The sequence below is a fragment of the Oncorhynchus keta genome, chromosome 14 (genome assembly GCF_023373465.1).
Source record: "Oncorhynchus keta strain PuntledgeMale-10-30-2019 chromosome 14, Oket_V2, whole genome shotgun sequence".
In the NCBI taxonomy this organism is placed as follows: Eukaryota; Metazoa; Chordata; class Actinopteri; order Salmoniformes; family Salmonidae; genus Oncorhynchus; species Oncorhynchus keta.
Genome location: NC_068434.1, coordinates 69,498,907 through 69,519,096, shown reverse-complemented (window position 1 = coordinate 69,519,096; position 20,190 = coordinate 69,498,907). Strand labels below are relative to the sequence as shown.

General features: G+C 43.1%; 1 protein-coding gene and 1 long non-coding RNA gene across 4 annotated transcripts in view; one reads left to right on the top strand and one right to left on the bottom strand.

Annotated features, from left to right (window-relative positions):
- The window catches only part of LOC118393878 (aquaporin-9-like), a 30,820-nt gene extending 17,820 nt beyond the window's left edge, over positions 1 to 13,000 (top strand). Inside the window, exons 5-6 of one of the 2 annotated variants that reach the window (XR_008064186.1) lie at positions 215 to 1,134; positions 6,995 to 7,127. Coding sequence is in view for 1 of the 2 variants with exons in the window: in XM_035787036.2 (XP_035642929.1) it covers positions 215 to 432; positions 12,838 to 13,000 (381 nt within the window). In the remaining variant the exon portion in view is untranslated. Of the gene's footprint in view, positions 1 to 214; positions 1,135 to 6,994; positions 7,128 to 12,837 lie in introns of those variants that run through there. The other variant, XM_035787036.2, reaches the window with a different exon arrangement.
- A 1,707-nt stretch (positions 13,001 to 14,707) lies between these two features.
- Positions 14,708 to 19,158, bottom strand: LOC127907344 (uncharacterized). Of its 2 annotated transcripts, none has more exons than XR_008064188.1 (3): positions 15,387 to 19,158; positions 14,973 to 15,018; positions 14,708 to 14,834 (listed from the first exon to the last, which is right to left on the bottom strand). It is a non-coding gene; the product is annotated as an uncharacterized LOC127907344 (long non-coding RNA). The 2 variants fall into 2 exon arrangements; XR_008064187.1 differs by lacking the exon at positions 14,973 to 15,018 and adding an exon at positions 15,065 to 15,110 and having other exon boundaries at positions 14,721 to 14,834; positions 15,341 to 19,158.
- Positions 19,159 to 20,190: the final 1,032 nt, after the last annotated feature.

Here is a 20,190-nt window from a genome sequence, read left to right as displayed (position 1 = left end):
AGGTTGAGTAAATCAATATGTCATTTTGTAATTTGGGCACACTAACCCTTTAATTATAATGTAGATCATAATTAAAGGGTTAGTTCTTGATGCTGCAGGATTATTTTCCTGCTGTAGCAAACTGGTTCAAATTAAGATCCTACATCTGTATGTCTGTCAATTATCTGTTTTGATCATTGCTATCTCAAACCCATGGTTGATACCTTGTCTCCAGGTGATAGGAACAGCTGCCTTGATCCTGTGCATTCTGGCCATTATTGATGGGAAGAACATTGGAGCTCCTAAAGGGATGGAGCCACTGTGCATTGGCCTGATCATCATGGCCATCGGCGTGTCCATGGGACTCAACTGTGGCTATCCCATCAACCCTGCTAGAGACCTGGGCCCAAGGCTCTTCACTGCTGTGGCTGGTTGGGGCATGGAGGTGTTCCGGTAATTTCCAACAATGCTTATACTAGAGAAAAGACAAGTCCCACAAATGTGAGCTGGATGGCCTCCATAAGTACAGTAGAATTTCACAAACATTGTTAGATGCCTTTTGCCCTGAAACCCTTTGAAATTGAAAATGTGCTTTCTTCTCCAAATAAAAATCAAACAGCCCATATTCACTTTACAGTAGAACATTGAAAGATTCATAAAGACGCAGAAACAGAGTATGTGTGTGTGTGACAGGAAAACCCCTCTCTGATCTGGGCATGCCAAGTGGAGATGCAGGCACATTATTCTGCTTTTCAGTCCTCCTCCCCAGCAGTGGCTGGGAGTTAGGCACGCAGTGTGAGAAACATGGGAGTGAATACCAGTGGCCTGGCCTCCTTCTCTCCTACAGGATGTAACTGACAGTTAGACTTACAGGTTATATCGTTGTCTTTTGTTTGAATTGTTTATGTGTCCGCTGTGCGGGGGAAATGATAATACAAGCGGAACTACGTAGCTAATACTGTTGTAATGGGGATATATTGTAGCAACACACTTTTGGAGGGAAGGCAATCCTGCGCTGCGTTAGCTAAGTTTTCATGTCATCGGGTGTAGTTCATAAAGGTTGAAGAGTGTATGTTAGGATGAAGTGTGAATTCATGCCAGGAATAATAAGTGTGAAGTTTGATTTCCTCCCTTCTGTAATAAGCAGCCAATGAGGTATTTTTTCCTTTATTCATGTGTTTAATCTGAACCCGTTATAACGCCGGTTAAACTGTTATGTATGTAAGCACTTCAGAGTTATACCAAGCTAATAAGTCACTCGTAAGATAAGGTTGTAAGAGTGTGCTTAACTGTATTCTTCATTTACTTTATAGTTCTCACAGAAGGTGATAATTCTGACTAAAACTACAGAATAAAGCCACCAGTTAAAATCAAGGAGCGGTTGTGCTCGTGGTTACTGAAGGGAGCTACAGTGAGAACTCAATGCTCTTCACGAGCAAGAGAGAAAGAAGAATCTCATCCAGCTGTAAAACGTCTACAAGATTCCCAAATCCTGGTAGACCCTGTCATCTGCCAGATAAGAGTTTTGCACCTACCTGCAAACTAAGAAGAAAATCTCCACATAAGGAAGCATCGTGAGGCAACATAAGGTCAAGACTAACAGGAAAGTCAGACACGCAAGTACAAGGTGTTTGAAGGTGGTCCTAGCCTTGTGAACAGCTAATAAGAGACTTTAAGATTACAATTCGTAAGGACTGGAGATAGTTGTCTATTTCATAAAGACTCTGGTATTATGCATTTGCTCTTTCTATCTTAATGTATCGCTGGTATGTGTATTACTGAAAAATATTTGATACTTACTAAAAATATATAGTCACAAACATTAAGGGTCAGCGTACACCTATTAATTATATTTTCACCTGTAAGTTAATAGTGTAATTGTTTGGTAAGGTGTTAGTTCAAGCCTTTGTTACAAGCATTATACATGTTTATACCACGTACTGAGGTTTAAATTACAGTGAATTAGAGTATAAATTACCTACTCACTTATCCAAACCTTAGCTAGAATTGATTTGACTTGATTTAGAATGTCAGAAAGAGGTAATTTCACTAAAGGTGATAGAGATGGGGTGGGTCAAGTTGAGCAGCTGCAGCAACACCTCGCAAACTTCGAGCCTTCATCAGAACAAACAGAACAGCAGGAAGAGGCCCAGACTGGTGTGGAGTCACTTCGGCCAGTGAATGATGATACAGAGGCTGCTAATGAGATAGCACAACAAGAGCCACGAAAAGGTGAGAGGGTCCGCAGGTTAACTGAAAAGGGCAGAGAACTGCGCGACGAAAGGTGGAGACAGCTCGAACATCGTTTCAGGGTCAGCTATGACAAGTGGAAGGCTCTGGTAAAGGAAGCAAAACTGTCACTGACAGGCTGTTGCTCTGAAGACCTACTAGAAGACCTCTTAAACAAGATTAGCCATACCTCTACAGAGCTAAACCTTGTCTATGTAAATTTGCGTCAAATCGACATTCCCGACAACGATATACGACGCAGAGTTGATACTTGTGAAGCAGTTACAATGTCTATTATCAAGACTGTAAGGTGTCATTTAAAAGGCAGGGAAGAAGGTCAAAGTAACCAGATAGAGTTGCACTGGAAGGATAGCAATTCCTTGTGCATGTCCGAACTCTCACATAAGTCAAGTCTCAACTATCAGCCCTCAAGTGCTTCCTCCCAGTCTCAAAGCAACTCAAAGGTCAACTCCAGACGCTCAAGCGTGTCATCTGTCAAGAGACAAGAGGCTGTGGTGGAAGTTGCTGCTAACCAAGCAGCTTTAGAAGTAATGGTTAAGCAAGAACGCCAACTAGAAGAGCTTCAGCGACTCGAAGATGAAGATAAGAAGAGGACAGCGGAACAAGAAGCTGAGGCTGTGAAACGCAGCTTAGAAGAAGCTAGGCTGCGAGTCAAGTTAGAGGTACAAAATGCTGCCAGACGAAGGACACTAGAAGACAAGCGTAGAGAGTTAGAGCGCCTAGAAGTGCTCAAGAAACTAAATGCTGCCAAGGCGCAAATGCAAGTGTATGAGCAAGATGAAAACTCAGAGGACGAGAAGAGAGAACTACTCTCTAAATGCAAATCTGTGAAAGAAGTCATGCACAGAAGTGGCTCATTTCACAGTCTCTCACCACAACATGTTGTGACAAGCACACAGCAAGAAGATGGCACCAAGACCATGTTCAGGTTACTAGCGGAATCAATCAGTGAAAGCCGCCTCCCCATACCAGAGCCAGTAACATTCAATGGAGAACCACTCTCGTTCACTGACTGGAAGGTCTCTTTTCAGACTCTGATAGACAGGAAGAACATACCAGCAACTGAGAAGATATATTACTTGAGAAAATATATTGGTGGGCCTGCCAAGAAAGCCATCGAAAGTTACTTTATGTTTGGAACAGAATCAGCCTACTATGCTGCATGGACCATTCTTGAAGAAAGGTACGGAAACAAATTCCTCATCGCCAAGTCCTTCAGAGATAAGCTCAATGCATGGCCTAAGATAAGATCCAAGGACAGTCTTGAACTTAGAGACATTGTAGACTTTCTTCGCAGCTGTGAGGCTGCTATGTCTCAGAATAAGGGCCTGGAGGTGCTTAATGACTGTAATGAAAACCAAAAGATCCTCGCTAAACTTCCAGATTGGCTAACTTCAAGATGGAATAGAAAGGTCATAGACATCTTAGAAGAAACTGAGATTTTTCCAAGCTTCAGTCAGTTTGTGAAGTTTCTCACGAGAGAAGCAAAGATCGCTTGCAATCCTGTGACATCCCTTCATGCTTTGAAACCAAGCGAAGATGGAAAACCTAAGACGCCAAGGATTCAAAGCCCCGGAGCAAGGGTATTAGCAACTAACTCTGATGAGAAAGATACTGTTACTTGTTGTGTCTTCTGTGAGAAGTCAGGTCACAGTCTCCACAAATGCTGGAAGTTCATGGATAAGCCCACCGCAGAGCGACAGAAGTTTGTTCAAGAGAATAAATTGTGCTTTGGCTGTTTAAGGCCTGGGCATCGCTCGAAAGATTGTGATAACAGGAACACCTGCGACACGTGTCAGAGGAGGCATCCATCCTGCCTGCACGAAGATTGTACTAAAGAAAGTTTAAGGGATAGGAAGACATCACAAGATAAGGGGACAAGAGCGTCAAGTGAGGCCATATCTAACAGAGTCGTAAGGGACATTAACAACACTCACACCTCCACAATCATTCCAGTATGGGTGTCAACTACAAGTGAGCCAGATCGTGAAGTTCTTGTGTATGCACTTCTTGACACCCAGAGCGACACCACTTTTATCCTTGAAGAGACAACAAAGGCTCTCAATACAAGGAAGGAGCCAGTCCAACTGAAACTCTCTACAATGGCTTCAAGGAATACCATTGTGCCCTGCCAGAAGCTGTCTGGTTTGCAGGTTAGAGGGCTTTACTTGGAGAAGAAAATCCCTCTGCCAATGACCTACTCGAGAGAGTTTATTCCTGCAAACAGAGATCATATTCCTACTCCAGAGACTGCAAGAGCATGGTCTCATCTTGAACACATTACAGAGGAGATTGCTCCTCAACAGAGCTGTGATGTCGGTTTGGGTTTGTGGCACCCTTTGTCCTGGCGGGGAAGCAGATCTTGCAGCGGATGTGTCGTGACAAAATCGACTGGGATGACCCCCTTCCAGATGACCTACGTTCCCAGTGGGAATTCTGGCTCCAAGGTCTACAAAACTTGTCTGAGGTAAGGATCCAACGAAGCTACTTGCCATCAAGTTTCAAGGAGGTGCAGAGTTATGAGCTCCATCACTTCTCTGACGCTAGTACCTCAGGTTATGGAGCGTGCTCATACCTCAGAACAATCAGCACCGCAGGAGAAGTTCATTGCTCCCTAGTTATGGGGAAGTCGAGAGTCGCCCCCTCCAAGGTTACGACCATACCACGACTGGAACTTTCAGCAGCGGTGGTAGCTGTTCGAACAAGTGACATGCTCAAAAAGGAGCTAGAGATACAAGGTCTACAGGAATACTTCTGGACAGACTCGAAGGTAGTTCTTGGCTACATCAACAATGAAGCCAGAAGATTCCACGTCTTTGTAGCTAACCGTATTTAACGCATTAAGCAAAGCACAGATCCCAAACAATGGAGATATGTGACCTCTGAAGAGAATCCTGCGGATCATGCTTCCAGAGGTCTCACATCAGAACAGCTCATGGCTTCCAACTGGTTCACAGGTCCAGACTTTCTTTGGTATGAAGAACTTCCCAAAGGACAAGTCAAGGGGGAAGAGTTCTCAGACAATGATCCAGAGCTGAAATCCCTGGTCCATGATACCCAAGAAAAGGAAGAAAGATCATTACTTGATCACCTTCATAAGTTCTCAGACTGGGCAAGAGTGGTAAAAGCTATTGCCAGGCTCAAACGACGTGTCAAGGAAGCCATAGGCTTAAAATTGAGGTCCAGTGAAGCTACAAGCATAGAAGAAAGCAGAGAGGCAGAGCTCACCATTATAAAGATGGTTCAAGAAGCAGCCTTCTCCCATGAGATACACAACCTTAGGCACCAGAAAGACATCAAGACCAAAGATAAAGCAAGCAAGTTGCATAAATTGAATCCATTTCTGGATGAGCAAGGTATCCTCAGGGTGGGAGGTCGCTTGGCTCATGCAACTCTTCATTCCCATGTGAAGCATCCCGCAATCCTGCCAAGAGATAGCCACTTGTCAGTGCTGCTCGTCAAGCACTATCATGAAAGAGTACGACACCAAGGACGTGGAATGACGATCAATGAGCTGCGATCCAACGGTATATGGATCCTAGGATGCAGCAATGCAGTTTCCTCTCACATCAACAAATGTGTGAAATGCAGGAAATTCAGAAGATGTACAGAAGGGCAAAGGATGGCAGATCTTCCGAAGGAACGCATGGAGACCACGCCTCCCTTCACATACTGCGGGATGGACTGCTTTGGACCTTTCTATGCCAAGGACGGAAGAAGAGAGTTAAAGCGTTATGGGCTCCTACTCACTTGCATGGGCTCCCGAGCAGTTCACATTGAAATGCTTGATGACTTAACCACTGACACTTTTATCAATTCCCTGCGTTCATTCATTGCCATACGTGGTAATGTTCGTCAAATCAGACGTGATCAAGGCAGCAACTTCATTGGCGCAAGACGCGAGTTTGTGGACGCCCTGAAATAAATGGATCAAAGACGACTGAAGGAACTTGGATGCGAGTTTATCATGAACACCCCATCTTCAAGTCACATGGGTGGTGTTTGGGAAAGGCAAATCCGCACGATACGAAGTGTCTTAACATCCACTCTTGATCAGTCAGACGGAAGACTCAACACCGCTTCTCTGCGTACCTTTCTTTATGAAGTCATGGCGATTTTAAATAGTAGGCCCCTAACTACGGAATATCTGAATGATCCATTAGGTCCAGAACCTCTCACGCCAAATCACATCTTAACAATGAAGTCCACAGTTATCTTACCGCCACCTGGACAGTTCATCAAGGAAGATCTTTATCTCCGCAAGAGATGGCGCAGAGTACAATTCTTAGCCAATGAATTCTGGACAAGGTGGAAGAAAGAGTACCTCCTAAACCTCCAACACAGACAGAAATGGAGTAAAGACAGAAGAAACGCAAGGATTAATGACATTGTCATTTTGCAAGATGATACTGCACCACGCAACCAGTGAAAATTGGCAAAGGTTACAGAAGTGTACCCGGGACAGGATGGCCGGGTGAGAAGATTCAAGTTACTGATCAGCGACTCAACCCTAGATGAGAGAGGTAAACGCATCACCAAACCCACCTATCTGGAGAGGCCCATCCATAAGACAGTCACCCTCCTGGACCCTCCGATCAAGAAACCTGCAGACCCCTTTCACAGAAATCACCGGTGATTGGTGGGAGTGTAACTGACAGTTAGACTTACAGGTTATGTCGTTGTCTTTTGTTTGAATTGTTTATGTGTCCGCTGTGCGGGGGAAATGATTTTGATTTCCTCCCTTCTGTAATAAGCAGCCAATGAGGTATTTTTTCCTTTATTCATGTGTTTAATCTGAACCCGTTATAACGCCGGTTAAACTTTTATGTATGTAAGCACTTCAGAGTTATACCAAGCTAATAAGTCACTCGTAAGATAATGTTGTAAGAGTGTGCTTAACTGTATTCTTCATTTACTTTATAGTTCTCACGGAAGGGGATAATTCTGACTAAAACTACAGAATAAAACCGCCAGTTAAAATCAAGGAACGGTTGTGCTCGTGGTTACTGAAGGGAGCTTCACAGGAAGAGCAGGAGTGTGCAGCTCTATCGCTCTATCTCTGCTCTTCTGACAATCTTAATCAATATTTTAGCAACCTCTTGCATCTCCTGCATTTTCAAAAAGGCTTGGAGATGTGAGTGGGCAGAGTAAGATTATTTCTCCGCACATAAATATTCCATGCCTCATATAACAGAAAAATGTCATTAGTTACAATGTCTGTACTTTGCCATGCAAACTTCCATAGTACCCAGAGAAATCTGGTGGAAGCAATTCACAAGCAGTTATTTAACAATGAGAGCTGGGCTAAAGAAGAGTCACGTAAGATAAATGTGAAGGCTTGGAGAAGTGAGCGGGCAGAGTAAGATTCTTTCTCCGCACATAAATATTCCATGCTTCATATAACAGAAAAATGGCACCATTGTGTGTCCTACTGCCAGAGGCAGACTCCCTCTCTCTGCCATCCCTCCTCAAAGCTGTCCCTGGTACGTTGGGTCCCTGGTACTTCCGAGGCCTCCAACAGCTTTTAAATGCAAGTAAAACTAAGTGCATGCTCTTCAACCGATTGCTGCCCGCACCCTTCTGCCCGACTAGCATCACTACTCTGGACGGTTCTGACTTAGAATATGTGGACAGCTACCAATACCTAAGTGTCTGGTTAGACTGTAAACTCTCCTTCCAGACTCACATTAAGCAGCTCCAATCCAAAATGAAATCTACAATCTCGCAACAAAGCCTCCTTCACTCATGCGGCCAAACATACCCTCGTAAAAATGACTATCCTACCGATCCTTGACTTCGGCGATGTCATTTACAAAATAGCCTCCAACACTCTACTCAGCAAACTGGATGTAGTCTATCACAGTGCCATCCGTTTTGTCACCAAAGCCCCATATACTACCCACCACTGCGACCTGTATGCTCTAGTTTGGCTGGCCCTCACTACATATTCGTTGCCAAACCCACTGACTCCAGGTCATCTGTAAGTCTATGCTAGGTAAAGCCCCGCCTTATTTCAGCTCACTGGTCACCATAGCAACACCCACCCTTAGCACAAGCTCCAGCAGGTATATTTCACTGGTCACCCCGAAAGCCAACACTTCCTTTGGCTGCCTTTCCTTCCAGTTCTATGCTACCAATGACTGGAACAAATAGTAAAAATCTTATATCTCCCTCTCTAACTTTAAGCATCAGCTGTCAGAGCAGCTTACCGATCACTGTACCTGTACACAGCCAATCTGTAAATAGCACACCCAACTACCTCATCCCCATATTGTTACTTATCCTCTTGCTCTTTTGCACATCTATCACTCCAGTGTTAATGCTAAATTGTAATTATTTCGCCTCCATTGCCTATTTATTGCCTCCCTACTCTTCTACAATTGCACACACTGTACATAGATTTTCTATTAGGTTATTGACTGTACGTTTGTTTATGTGTAACTCTGTGTTGTTGTTTTTGTCGCACTGCTTTGCTTTATCTTGGCCAGGTCGCAGTTGTAAATGAGAACTTGTTCTCAATTGGCCTACCTGTTTAAATAAAGGTTCCATTTTAATTTTAAAATAAATAAATATGAAGGACCTCGCTGTCAGTGCACTATAGACTTCTTTTCAGTAGATGGCACTGTCTGATCTAATGGCCACAGTCAACAGTTTCCCAATATGCACTTTGGGGAGCCCATGTTTGCACATATTTGTTCTATTCCAGCACTAGCACAGTACACCTGATTCAAGGGGCTGGTTGGTTAAATCACAAGCTGAATCAGGAGTGCTGGACCTGAAATAGAACAATTGCGTGCAATGGTTGGGGGTACCATACTGGGGTGGGAAACGTTGACATTGTCACACCCTGACCTTAGAGAGACGTTTTATTTCTCTATTTGGTTAGGTCAGGGTGTGATTTGGGTGGGCATTGTATGTTTTCTATTTCTTTGTTTTTGGCCGAGTGTGGTTCCCAATCAGAGGCAGCTGTCTATCGTTGTCTCTGATTGGGAATCATACTTAGGCAGCCTTTTTCCCACCTAATGTTGTGGGTAATTATTTATTTTCTGTGTGCTTGTGTGTGCCACGCTTACGTCACGTTCAGTTTCTGTTTACCTGTTTTTTTTGTGAAGGTTTCACTTTATTAAAAGATGTGGAATTACATGCACGCTGCGCCTTGGCTCATCTATGACAGGGAGTTTTAAGACAGTGAACGTGACAGGATTACCCACCTTAAAAAGACCAAGCAGCGTGCGCCAACTTGGGGGACGAGCTGGACCGGGGAGGAGATTATGGCAGGGGACAAGACCCGATCACGGAACCCCGAGAGGCAGCTCCAAAAATGTTTGGGGGGGGAGCCACACAGGGAGATTGGCGCTGTGTCTCCAGTGAGCATTCACAGGCCGTGTCTCTGTGTCAGCGCCCCGCATTTGCCGGGCGGAAGTGGGCATCGAGACAGGACGGGTTGTGCCAGCTCTACGCTCGAGACCTCCAGTGCGCCTCCACGGCCCAGTGTATCAGGTGCCTGCTCCACGCACCAGGCTTCCAGTGCATCTCTCCAGTCCAGTGAGACCTGTTCCGGTTCCACGTACCAGACTTCCAGTATGTCTCCCCAGCCTGGTAAGCCCTGTGGCAGCTCCACGCACCAGGCTTCCAGTACGTCTCCTCAGTCCGGTGAGACCTGTTCCGGCTCCACGTACGAAGCCTCTAGTGATGATCCATGGCACGAAGCCTCCAGTGATGATCCATGGCCCGGAGCCTCGAGTGATAATCCATGGCCGGAGCCTCCAGTGATGATCCATGGCCCGGAGCCTCGAGGGATAATCCATGGCACGAAGCCTCCAGTGATGATCCATGGCCCAGAGCCTGCAGTGAAAATCCAAGGCACGGAGCCTCCAGCGACGGTTCCCTGTCCGGAGCCTGCAGCGACGGTCCCCGGTCCAGAGCCAGCAGCGACGGTCCCCGGTCCAGAGCTAGCAGCGACGGTCCCCGGTCCGGAGCCCGCAGCAACGGTCCCCGGTCCGGAGCCTGCAGTGACGGTCCCCAGTCCGGCGCCTCCAGCGGGGGTTCCCAATCCAGAGCCTCCGGCGATGAACCACAGTCCGGTTCCACAGAAGCGGAGGGATCAACGTGCGGAGCGGGGGCTACGTCCCGAACCGGAGCCGCCACCGAGGATGGATGCCCACCTGGACCCTCCCTTTTAGAGTCAGGTTTTGCGGCCGGAGTCCGCACCTTTGGAAGGGGGTACTGTCACGCCCTGACCTTAGAGAGCCGTTTTATTTCTCTATTTGGATAGGTCAGGGTGTGATTTGGATGGGCATTCTATGTTTTCTATTTCTTTGTTTTTGGCCGAGTGTGTGGTTCCCAATCAGAGGCAGCTGTCTATTGTTGCCTCTGATTGGGAATCATACTTAGGCAGCCTTTTTCCCACCTAATGTTGTGGGTAATTATTTATTTTCTGTGTGTTTGTGTGCGCCACGGTTGCGTCACGTTCGGTTTCTGTTTACCTGTTTTTTTTGTGAAGGTTTCACTTTATTAAAAGATGTGGAATTACATGCACGATTTAAAGTGTATATTCCATCCACCATACATTACATCTACTGAATCTCTGTAAGGAAACTGAACGCAATAGGACCAGGTACAGTGGCACTTTCCTTTGACATCAGTAGGAAGAGCTGGCAGGGTGCCATGTCCATGAGACCTCCCCGTGTGACCCAGTGTGTCTGTCTGTCATCAGGCCTGATTATGGGATATGGTTAGTCAACCTGGCTCTGCCCATAGATTACACACCGTAATCCACCAGTCCTGTAGTCTGCATCCCCCCCCTGGTAATTTAGCAGCTAAACACAGCCTGTTCAGACGCTGTCTATTTTCCTACCTGGGCCTTGTCATGTCAGTGCTGGTAATTCAGACCCTTTCCTTTCGCCCACAGGGTCCAACCAGTCAGTACTAGCAGAGGGAGGCTAATCTCTATCAGGGAGTTGCCCTGAGGTGAGCAAGCGCTCAGTTCAGAACAGAATCAGGACATGTACTACGTAGGCTACAGTAGCAGAGAGTTGTTTAGGTTGGAGTTTGACTATTACCCGCTATTAAGATAACTAGAACATTTGTAAAGCACAATTAGAATTAGGCATTTATAGAAACGGATTGGTGGGGAGTAGGAACAGATCAACTTTATGTATAGTCGGATCAATAGACTAGTAGGCAGATTAATAGAGAGAGTAGAGTAGTGAGAGGTGGAGATTAGAGGGAGCCTATCCAGGGAGTCTTACTGTATAAATAAACAAAAGGTAGTAGTGGAATCTGCTCCCAATGTACCAGTGGAGTCTGCTGAGGGGAGGACGGCTCATAATAATGGCTGGAACAGAGCAAATGGAATGGTCCATGTGTTTGATGTATTTGATACCATTCCACTGATTATCGCTCCAGCCATTACCACCAGACAATTCTCCCCAATTAAGGTGCCACCAACCTCCTGTGTAATATACACTAGCATACCCCAGACCATGTCACGTTCCTGGGTTGCTTTAAAGCCCCATGCAGTCTTTGTCAATGTCACTGTATGTCTAATAAATCACTGTGTGTGTTTATTTCATGAAAATAACAGTAAATATATGTTTTATAATTTATTACCCTGAGCCTCCTTTCGCTATCAATTATGCTGTCTGATTGTGTGGGCATGTTGATACAAATGTAAATATATTTTCATACACATCCCTGATTGGCGGATAGGATGATCCCTGCTTACCCCTTCAAATTAGGAGGATACATATGCAAGTACAAGACAACTGGTCATTGTTCCGAATAATTAGATCAGATTATGATTTAATGCTGTCGGCCAAAAACTCCATCCCACCTGAACAGGCTGAAACTCCAAGCATTTTTTTCAATAAGCTCTTACTCTTAAAGGGCATTATAATAATTTTCACAATTTCAGTGTTATTTCAACCTCATAGTGTGGAGATATCATAAAAAAACTGGTAAATCATGTTTTTGACTGCACTGTCCCTTTAACGCGGGTGACCACTATTTACACTGTAGATAGTGTACAAAACATTATTGAGTTGCACACCCTCGTCGGGGCATGGACTGTACAAGGTGTCGAACGCATTCCACAGGGATGCTTGCCCATGTTGACTACAATGTTTCCCACAGTTGAGTTAACTTGGTTGGATGTCCTTGGGTGGTGGACCATTCTTGATACACACAGGAAACTGTTGAGCATGAAAACCCAGCAGTGTTGCAGTTCTTGACACACTCAAACTGGTGCACGTGGCACCTACTACCATACCCCATTCAAAGACACTTAAATATTTTGTCTTGCCCATTCACCTTCTGAATGGCACACATACACAAACCCTGTTTTCTCAAGGCTTAAAAAATCCTTCTTTAACCTGTTTCTTCTCCTTCATCTACACTGATTGAAGTGGATTTAACAATTGACATTATAAGGGATCATAGCTTTCACCTGGATTCACCTGGTCAGTCTATGTCATGGAAAGAGCAGGTGTTCCTAATGTTTTGTAGACCCCGTGTATTTGGTATTAAATGTTTATTTTATCTTACTCACTACAAAGTCAAATGTAAACTCCTGAACCCCTGTATATATATCTCCTCTTGTCTGTGCAGTGCTGGAGGCTGCTGGTGGTGGATCCCAGTAGTGGGGCCCATGGTGGGAGGAGTGGTGGGAGCCGCCATTTACTTCCTGTTCATCGAGCTGCACCATGCCGAGCCTGAGAAACAGGGGGAGAACAACGTCAAGGACAAATACGAGATGGTCACCCTGAGTTAGACAAAGAGGCCATGAGCACCAATGATACTGAGGCTTGGCAGCTTCCTACCCCTTTAACCCTCAACAGGCTAAACATTCACTTCAATGAGGCCACACTTGACACAACCTTCTCTGCTTGCACTAGAGTCATTTCTTCTGTCTAAGGGACCTGAGGTCAGGTCTCAGTCTCTGCACTCTCATGGACAGGTCTGCTGAAAGAATGCCAGTTGAGCCAACACATAAAAAATGAAAAGATGTATGTAATGTTAAATTCACAATCACGAGCTGAGATCTCAGGCATGTTTACTAGCCCATGACATCATCATCAGATGTTCAGACTATCCATTCTACTCTGAGGATAGTTCCTGAGTACAGTGATTTTTAATAATTTATATTGCATCTCTTGTATAGGGCTATTTTTCATTGCAGGAGGAATTTGCCAAGTTTGAAACCATCTCATTATTTTCTATCTTCCAGGCAGAGGTGATGGTAAATGTTATTAACCACATTAATGGCAAATGTTATTAACAACATAGAAAATAGCCAGTAACCGTTTCTGTGATGGAAGGAAGGAAGTGTGTATATATTTTTGTTATTGAGCTAGTTTAATGGTATGCTCTCTGGAGTGTCTTCCATCTTCTGCTTCACTTCATCCATCTATTTGTTACAGTTATGTGAATCGCTCTGCCTGCTGCGACACACAGCCTCATCACTGCATGTGTGCTATAGCTAACACACATCTATGTATTTGTGCTTTGAAATGCTCTTTTTTCCTAGCTTTTATTTTTAGAGTGCAGAAAAAACAGACAATGTGTGTGAAATGAGCCTCCCACCGTTCTGTGTGTACTCTCTCTCTCTCGTTGAGCACAGAACTGTGTATCGTGACACGGCATCACTTCTAAATGATTTTTATCTGACTTTTATTTCCTCTTATATAACGTTCCTGCTGTCATGTGCACACATTTTCATAGAAGCATGAGTAGAGAAGCCTAGTATCTACAGTACCTAGCATGAGTAGGGAAGCCTAGCATCTACAGTACCTAGCATGAGTAGGGAAGCCTAGTATCTAGAGTACCTAGCATGGACATGTTTTAATAAACAATATACTGTATGAAGAGTCCAATGAGAGATAGTTTACCCCACTGGCCAATGGCCATATGGGAATGTATAAAAATGATTTGTTTATCGTAATCATTACGTTATTCCTCCAATGATGTGTCTAGGATTTAACCACTGAGGAACTCCTACACTATGACTAATAGTGAACTGGACAATAACAGAATAACATCAGTACAACTTCCAAGAATAGAGCCCTCAGACAAAAACACTCAAATGAACCAAGTCCTTCCATCCTAGCGATGTTATTTAGCCATGGGTGGGCAGAGGAACAGGGCTGGGCAGAGGAACACAAGTTCCCTATTCCCAGAAGAGCCTTCAACAATGAAACACATAGCATTTTATAACCTGTATGTGGCTTACTACTGAACCAGATATAATTCATAGGGGAAAATGTAGCTCTTTAGTAATGATTTTCTCTATTATTTCACACCTTTGTTACTTAATGGTTTAGTTGCTGTAGTTTCTTGTTGTAGTTCGTTTTTTGTTTAAAGAAATTGCAACATGTACTTTGGATGACTACATGACGCTAGCTTGATTCTCCTGAGATTCAACCTTTGGATGACTACATGACGCTAGCTTGATTCTCCTGAGATTCAACCTTTGGATGACTACATGATGCTAACTTGATTCTCCTGAGATTCAACCTTTGGATGACTACATGATGCTAGCTTGATTCTCCTGAGATTCAACCTTTGGATGACTACATGATGCTAGCTTGATTCTCCTGGGATTCAACCTTTGGATGACTACATGATGCTAGCTTGATTCTCCTGGGATTCAACCTTTGGATGACTACATGATGCTAGCTTGATTCTCCTGGGATTCAATCTTTGGATGACTACATGATGCTAGCTTGATTCTCCTGAGATTCAACCTTTGGATGACTACATGATGCTAGCTTGATTCTCCTGAGATTCAACCTTTGGATGACTACATGATGCTAGCTTGATTCTCCTGAGATTGAACCTTTGGATGACTACATGATGCTAGCTTGATTCTCCTGAGATTCAACCTTTGGAGGACTACATGATGCTAGCTTGATTCTCCTGGGATTCAACCTTTCGATGACTACATGACGCTAGCTTGATTCTCCTGAGATTCAACCTTTGGATGACTACATGATGCTAGCTTAATTCTCCTGAGATTCAACCTTTGGATGACTACATGATGCTAGCTTAATTCTCCTGGGATTCAACCTTTGGAGGAGTACATGATGCTAGCTTGATTCTCCTTGGATTCAACCTTTGGATGACTACATGATGCTAGCTTGATTCTCCTTGGATTCAACCTTTGGATGACTACATGATGCTAGCTTGATTCTCCTGGGATTCAACCTTTGGAGGACTACATGATGCTAGCTTGATTCTCCTGGGATTCAACCTTTGGAGGACTACATGACGCTAGCTTGATTCTCCTGAGATTCAACCTTTGGAGGACTACATGATGCTAGCTTGAGTCTCCTGGGATTCAACCTTTGGATGACTACATGACGCTAGCTTGATTCTCCTGAGATTCAACCTTTGGATGACTACATGATGCTAGCTTGATTCTCCTGAGATTCAACCTTTGGATGACTACATGATGCTAGCTTAATTCTCCTGGGATTCAACCTTTCGATGACTACATGATGCTAGCTTAATTCTCCTGAGATTCAACCTTTGGATGACTACATGATGCTAGCTTAATTCTCCTGGGATTCAACCTTTGGAGGACTACATGATGCTAGCTTGATTCTCCTGGGATTCAACCTTTGGATGACTACATGATGCTAGCTTAATTCTCCTGGGATTCAACCTTTGGAGGACTACATGATGCTAGCTTGATTCTCCTGAGATTCAACCTTTGGATGACTACATGATGCTAGCTTAATTCTCCTGAGATTCAACCTTTGGATGACAACATGATGCTAGCTTGATTCTCCTGGCATTCAACCTTTGGAGGACTACATGATGCTAGCTTGATTCACCTGGGATTCAACCTTTGGAGGACTACATGACGCTAGCTTGATTCTCCTGAGATTCAACCTTTGGAGGACTACATGATGCTAGCTTGAGTCTCCTGGGATTCAACCTTTCGATGACTACATGATGCTAGCTTGATTCTCCTGAGATTCAACCTTTGGATGACTACATGACGCTAGCTTGATTCTCCTGAGATTCAGCCTTTGGATGACTACATGATGCTAGCTTGATTCTCCTGAGATTCAACCTTTGGATGACTACATGATGCTAGCTTGATTCTCCTGAGATTCAACCATTGGAGGAGTACAATGTTTTATGGCTGTTGTTTTTCTGTTGCTTCACTTGACTTTAAAAAAATGATAAAAGGCACTTTTACTCACACAATTTTTCTCAGATGCTATTTGATAAAAGTTACTTATTTGTGAAGGTAATTTTGTAATTTATACAACTGTAATGTAAATTTGACAAAAATAAATATTTGATGTGTATTTCTTTCATAGTCTGTCTTGATCAATCAATCCACATGATTAGTGGTCTACTGATTAAGGGAAGTAACGCACATTCAATGAGAAACTGTCACTAACCACTGTGGTCCACTAGAACTGGAATAAGTGTAACTAGAAGGTAGTAACTGGAAGGTATTCAATATTACCCGTATGCAATCCTAAAAATAATAGGCCAGAAAACCGGTCACGATCACTAAGTACAACCACTTAGTCACCCAGCGCAGTGTGGAGTGAATAAAACATTATAAAAATGCTTATGTAATGTCATGGAGATTAGATGAGGCATGATTTCTCTCTCTCTCTCTCTCTATAGCTATCTCTTTAAGCCCAGTTTGTTGCCTCCCCTCTGCAGAGTTCATCTCACTGTATGTATGAATAACAGACAGAGCACTAGGACCATAAACAGTGGCTCATGCCAGCTCACATACTGTACTCACAGAGAAAATAACAACTGGTAGCATCCTACCTATACATCTCCCTTTAAATCACAAATACAGGTGATGATTGAATTCCAGCCTGTGTCTATCCAGTTTACTTGCAGGGGTCTCAGGACACAGGTAACTGCCAAAATACAGTAAACATCAGCATAAAGTGGTCACTCTATGGAAAGGGGAGACTCGAGTGTCAGGGGATTCTTCTGAAGTCGGTACCATCGATGTGCCACTTCTGTTTGTAGAGTCCAAACTGTTTGGGCAAACTGTTTGTCACAAACACAAAGTTGGCACATTGTCTGAAGGTAACTAGTACCTGTTTAACAAAATTAATGGAAGTATGAAGGTAGTTTTGTGCCTTCCCACAAAAGGGGTAAATGTGTGTTTATGAATGTGTTATTGAATGCGTTTCTCTGGGCTATAGTAGTAAAAGCAAAATTCCATATTTTATCAAATATTTGTAAAATAATATATATATATATCTACGAACCGTTCAAAAGTTTGGGGTCACTTAGAAATGTCCTTGTTTTTGAAAGAAAAGCACTTTAAAATGACATCAAATTGATTTTAAAAATACTATTGTAGCTGGAAACGGCAGATTTGTTATGGAATATCTACATAGGCGTACAGAGGCCCATTATCAGCAACCATCACTCCTGTGTTCCAATGGCACATTGTGTTAGCTAATCCAAGTTTATAATTGATCATTAGAAAACCCTTTTCCAATTATGTTATCACAACTGTTGTGCTGATTAAAGAAGCAACTAAACTGTCCTTCTTTAGACTAGTTGAGTATCTGGAGCATCAGGAGTTGTGGATTTGATTACAGACTCAAAATGGGCAGAAACAGAAAATGTATTCTGAAACTCGTCAGTCTATTGTTGTTCTGAGAAATTAAGGCTATTCCATGCGAGAAATTGCCACTGCTGTGTACTACTCCCTTCACAGAACAGCGCAAACTGTCTCTAACCAGAATAGAAAGAGGAGTGGGAGGCCCCGGTGCACAACTGAGCAAGAGGACAAGTACATTAGAGTGTCTAGTTTAAGAAACAGACGGCTCATAAGTCCTCAACTAGCAGCTTCATTAACTGCAAAACACCAGTCTCAACGTCAACAGTGAAGAGGCGACTCCGGGATGCTGGCCTTCTAGGCAGAGTTCCTCTGTCCAGTGTCTGTGTTCTTTTTCCCATCTTAATCTTTTCTTTTTATTGGCCAGTCTGAGATATGGCTTTTTCTTTGCAACTCTGCCTAGAAGGCCATCATTCCTGAGTCCCCTCTTCACTGTTGATGTTGAGACTGGTGTTTTGCGAACCCACAAATACTGATGCTCCAGATACTCAACAGTCTAAAGAAGGACAGTTTAATTGCTTCTTTAATCCTAACAACAGTTTTCAGCTGTGCTAACATAATTGCGAATGTTTTTTTTAATGATCAATAGGTTAGGTTAACCTACCATAGGTTAACCTGCAGCTGACATCACAGATGACACAGGATGTTTCTTTAACTCTTTGGGCTCTGCCGCTAGTCATCTAATCTAAAGACGTGAGCTCAGACAGAAGTACAATACACTACTTTGTTTAAGTTAACAGCTGGGTATCATTGCTTGATAAAACATTGTCTCCATATAAACTGAAATTAATGAATCATGTTTATATACCATAGCTCTCCAAACAAACTTGGGAAATGTATATTTGAATTTGCAAACCTTGTCACCTCCAGAGTTAAATGACCCACACCAGTGGAACCCAATTTTTATTCGCAAGAATTTCTTGCAACCCCACCCTACCCCAAATATAATGACACAAACTTAAAATCACTACATTTTGATATTTACATCAACAAATAACCTTTAATTTACTCAACAACATTTTATTTTTCAAATTATCTTTCTCAAAAACATTTGTATATTGTCTCATTGTTGCGACTTCCGCCGAAGTCGGGTCCTCTCCTTGTTCGGGCGGCGCTCTGCGTCGCTGGTCTTCTAGCCATTGTCGATCCACTTTTCATTTTCCATTTGTTTTGTCTTGTTTTTCCACACACCTGATTTCAATTCCCTCATGTACTTGTTGTGTATTTAATCCTCTGTTTCCCCCATGTCTTTGTGTGGGATTGTTTATTGTAGTGCTTGTGCACGTTCCCCGTGAGTGCACGACGGGTTATTTTTGTGCCCATTTGTCTTGTTGTTCTGGATGCCGTTGGTTTTGCCTAATAAATCTCTGGTTATTACCCAGTTCTGCTCTCCTGCGCCTGACTTCTCTGCTGCCAATTACGAACCCCGCTACACTCATACTATAGATGGGTTGGTTGTTTAGCAACAAAACCGACGAGTGAGCAACTATGGGGCAAACATGTAAACTATATTCTGTCACAATGTTTATTGAAAACATAAATAAATTTGCACAATGAGCACTTGTTGTCTCTAAAATACATTGTTATAGTGGTTGGTTTGCTAGCTTGCCATATTAGCATAGATGTGGCATCAGTCAAAATACCTCAAAACAAGAAATGGTATCAAGAACAAGGTAAAAACTAACTGAAACAAACCACCTACGATTCCCCACATGGCAGCTTCTTGTCATTGTTGCTAGCTATCTGGCCATCCAGAATCACAACAACATACGTCCTTGTGCCCCATTGAAGCGTGCACATAGTTTTTTGGGATGTTGTCAGATAACCTGTCTGTGACAACGCAACCAAACATCAACATTTGAAGGAGATGTATCTTCTGCTTGGAAAAAGTTATATTGGTGCCACTGACTTAGTTAGGATTTACAGTTTGTCTATATATTAATAATTGATATGTTGGATTCACGTCTCCATCTCAACCAAAAATCTAAGTTAAAGAATAGGACTAAATGAAATCAGCCTTTTTTATTGCACATTAAATAAAGTTTGATTTAGTCCTTTTCTTTAAACTTTGATGTTTGGTTGAGATGAGACATGAATCCAATATTATTAACTTAAGTAATTCAGAAATAAACCAAAGCTTGAAACTCTAGGCCTACAGTGCATTCGAAAAGTATTCACACCCCTTGACTTTTTCCACATTTTGTTACGTTACAGCCTTATTCTGAAATGTATTCAATCGTTTTTTTTCACATCATCAGTCTACACACAATACCCCATAGTGATAAAGCAAAAACAGGTTTTTAGAAATGTTTACAAATTTGTAAAAAATAAAATACTTAAATATT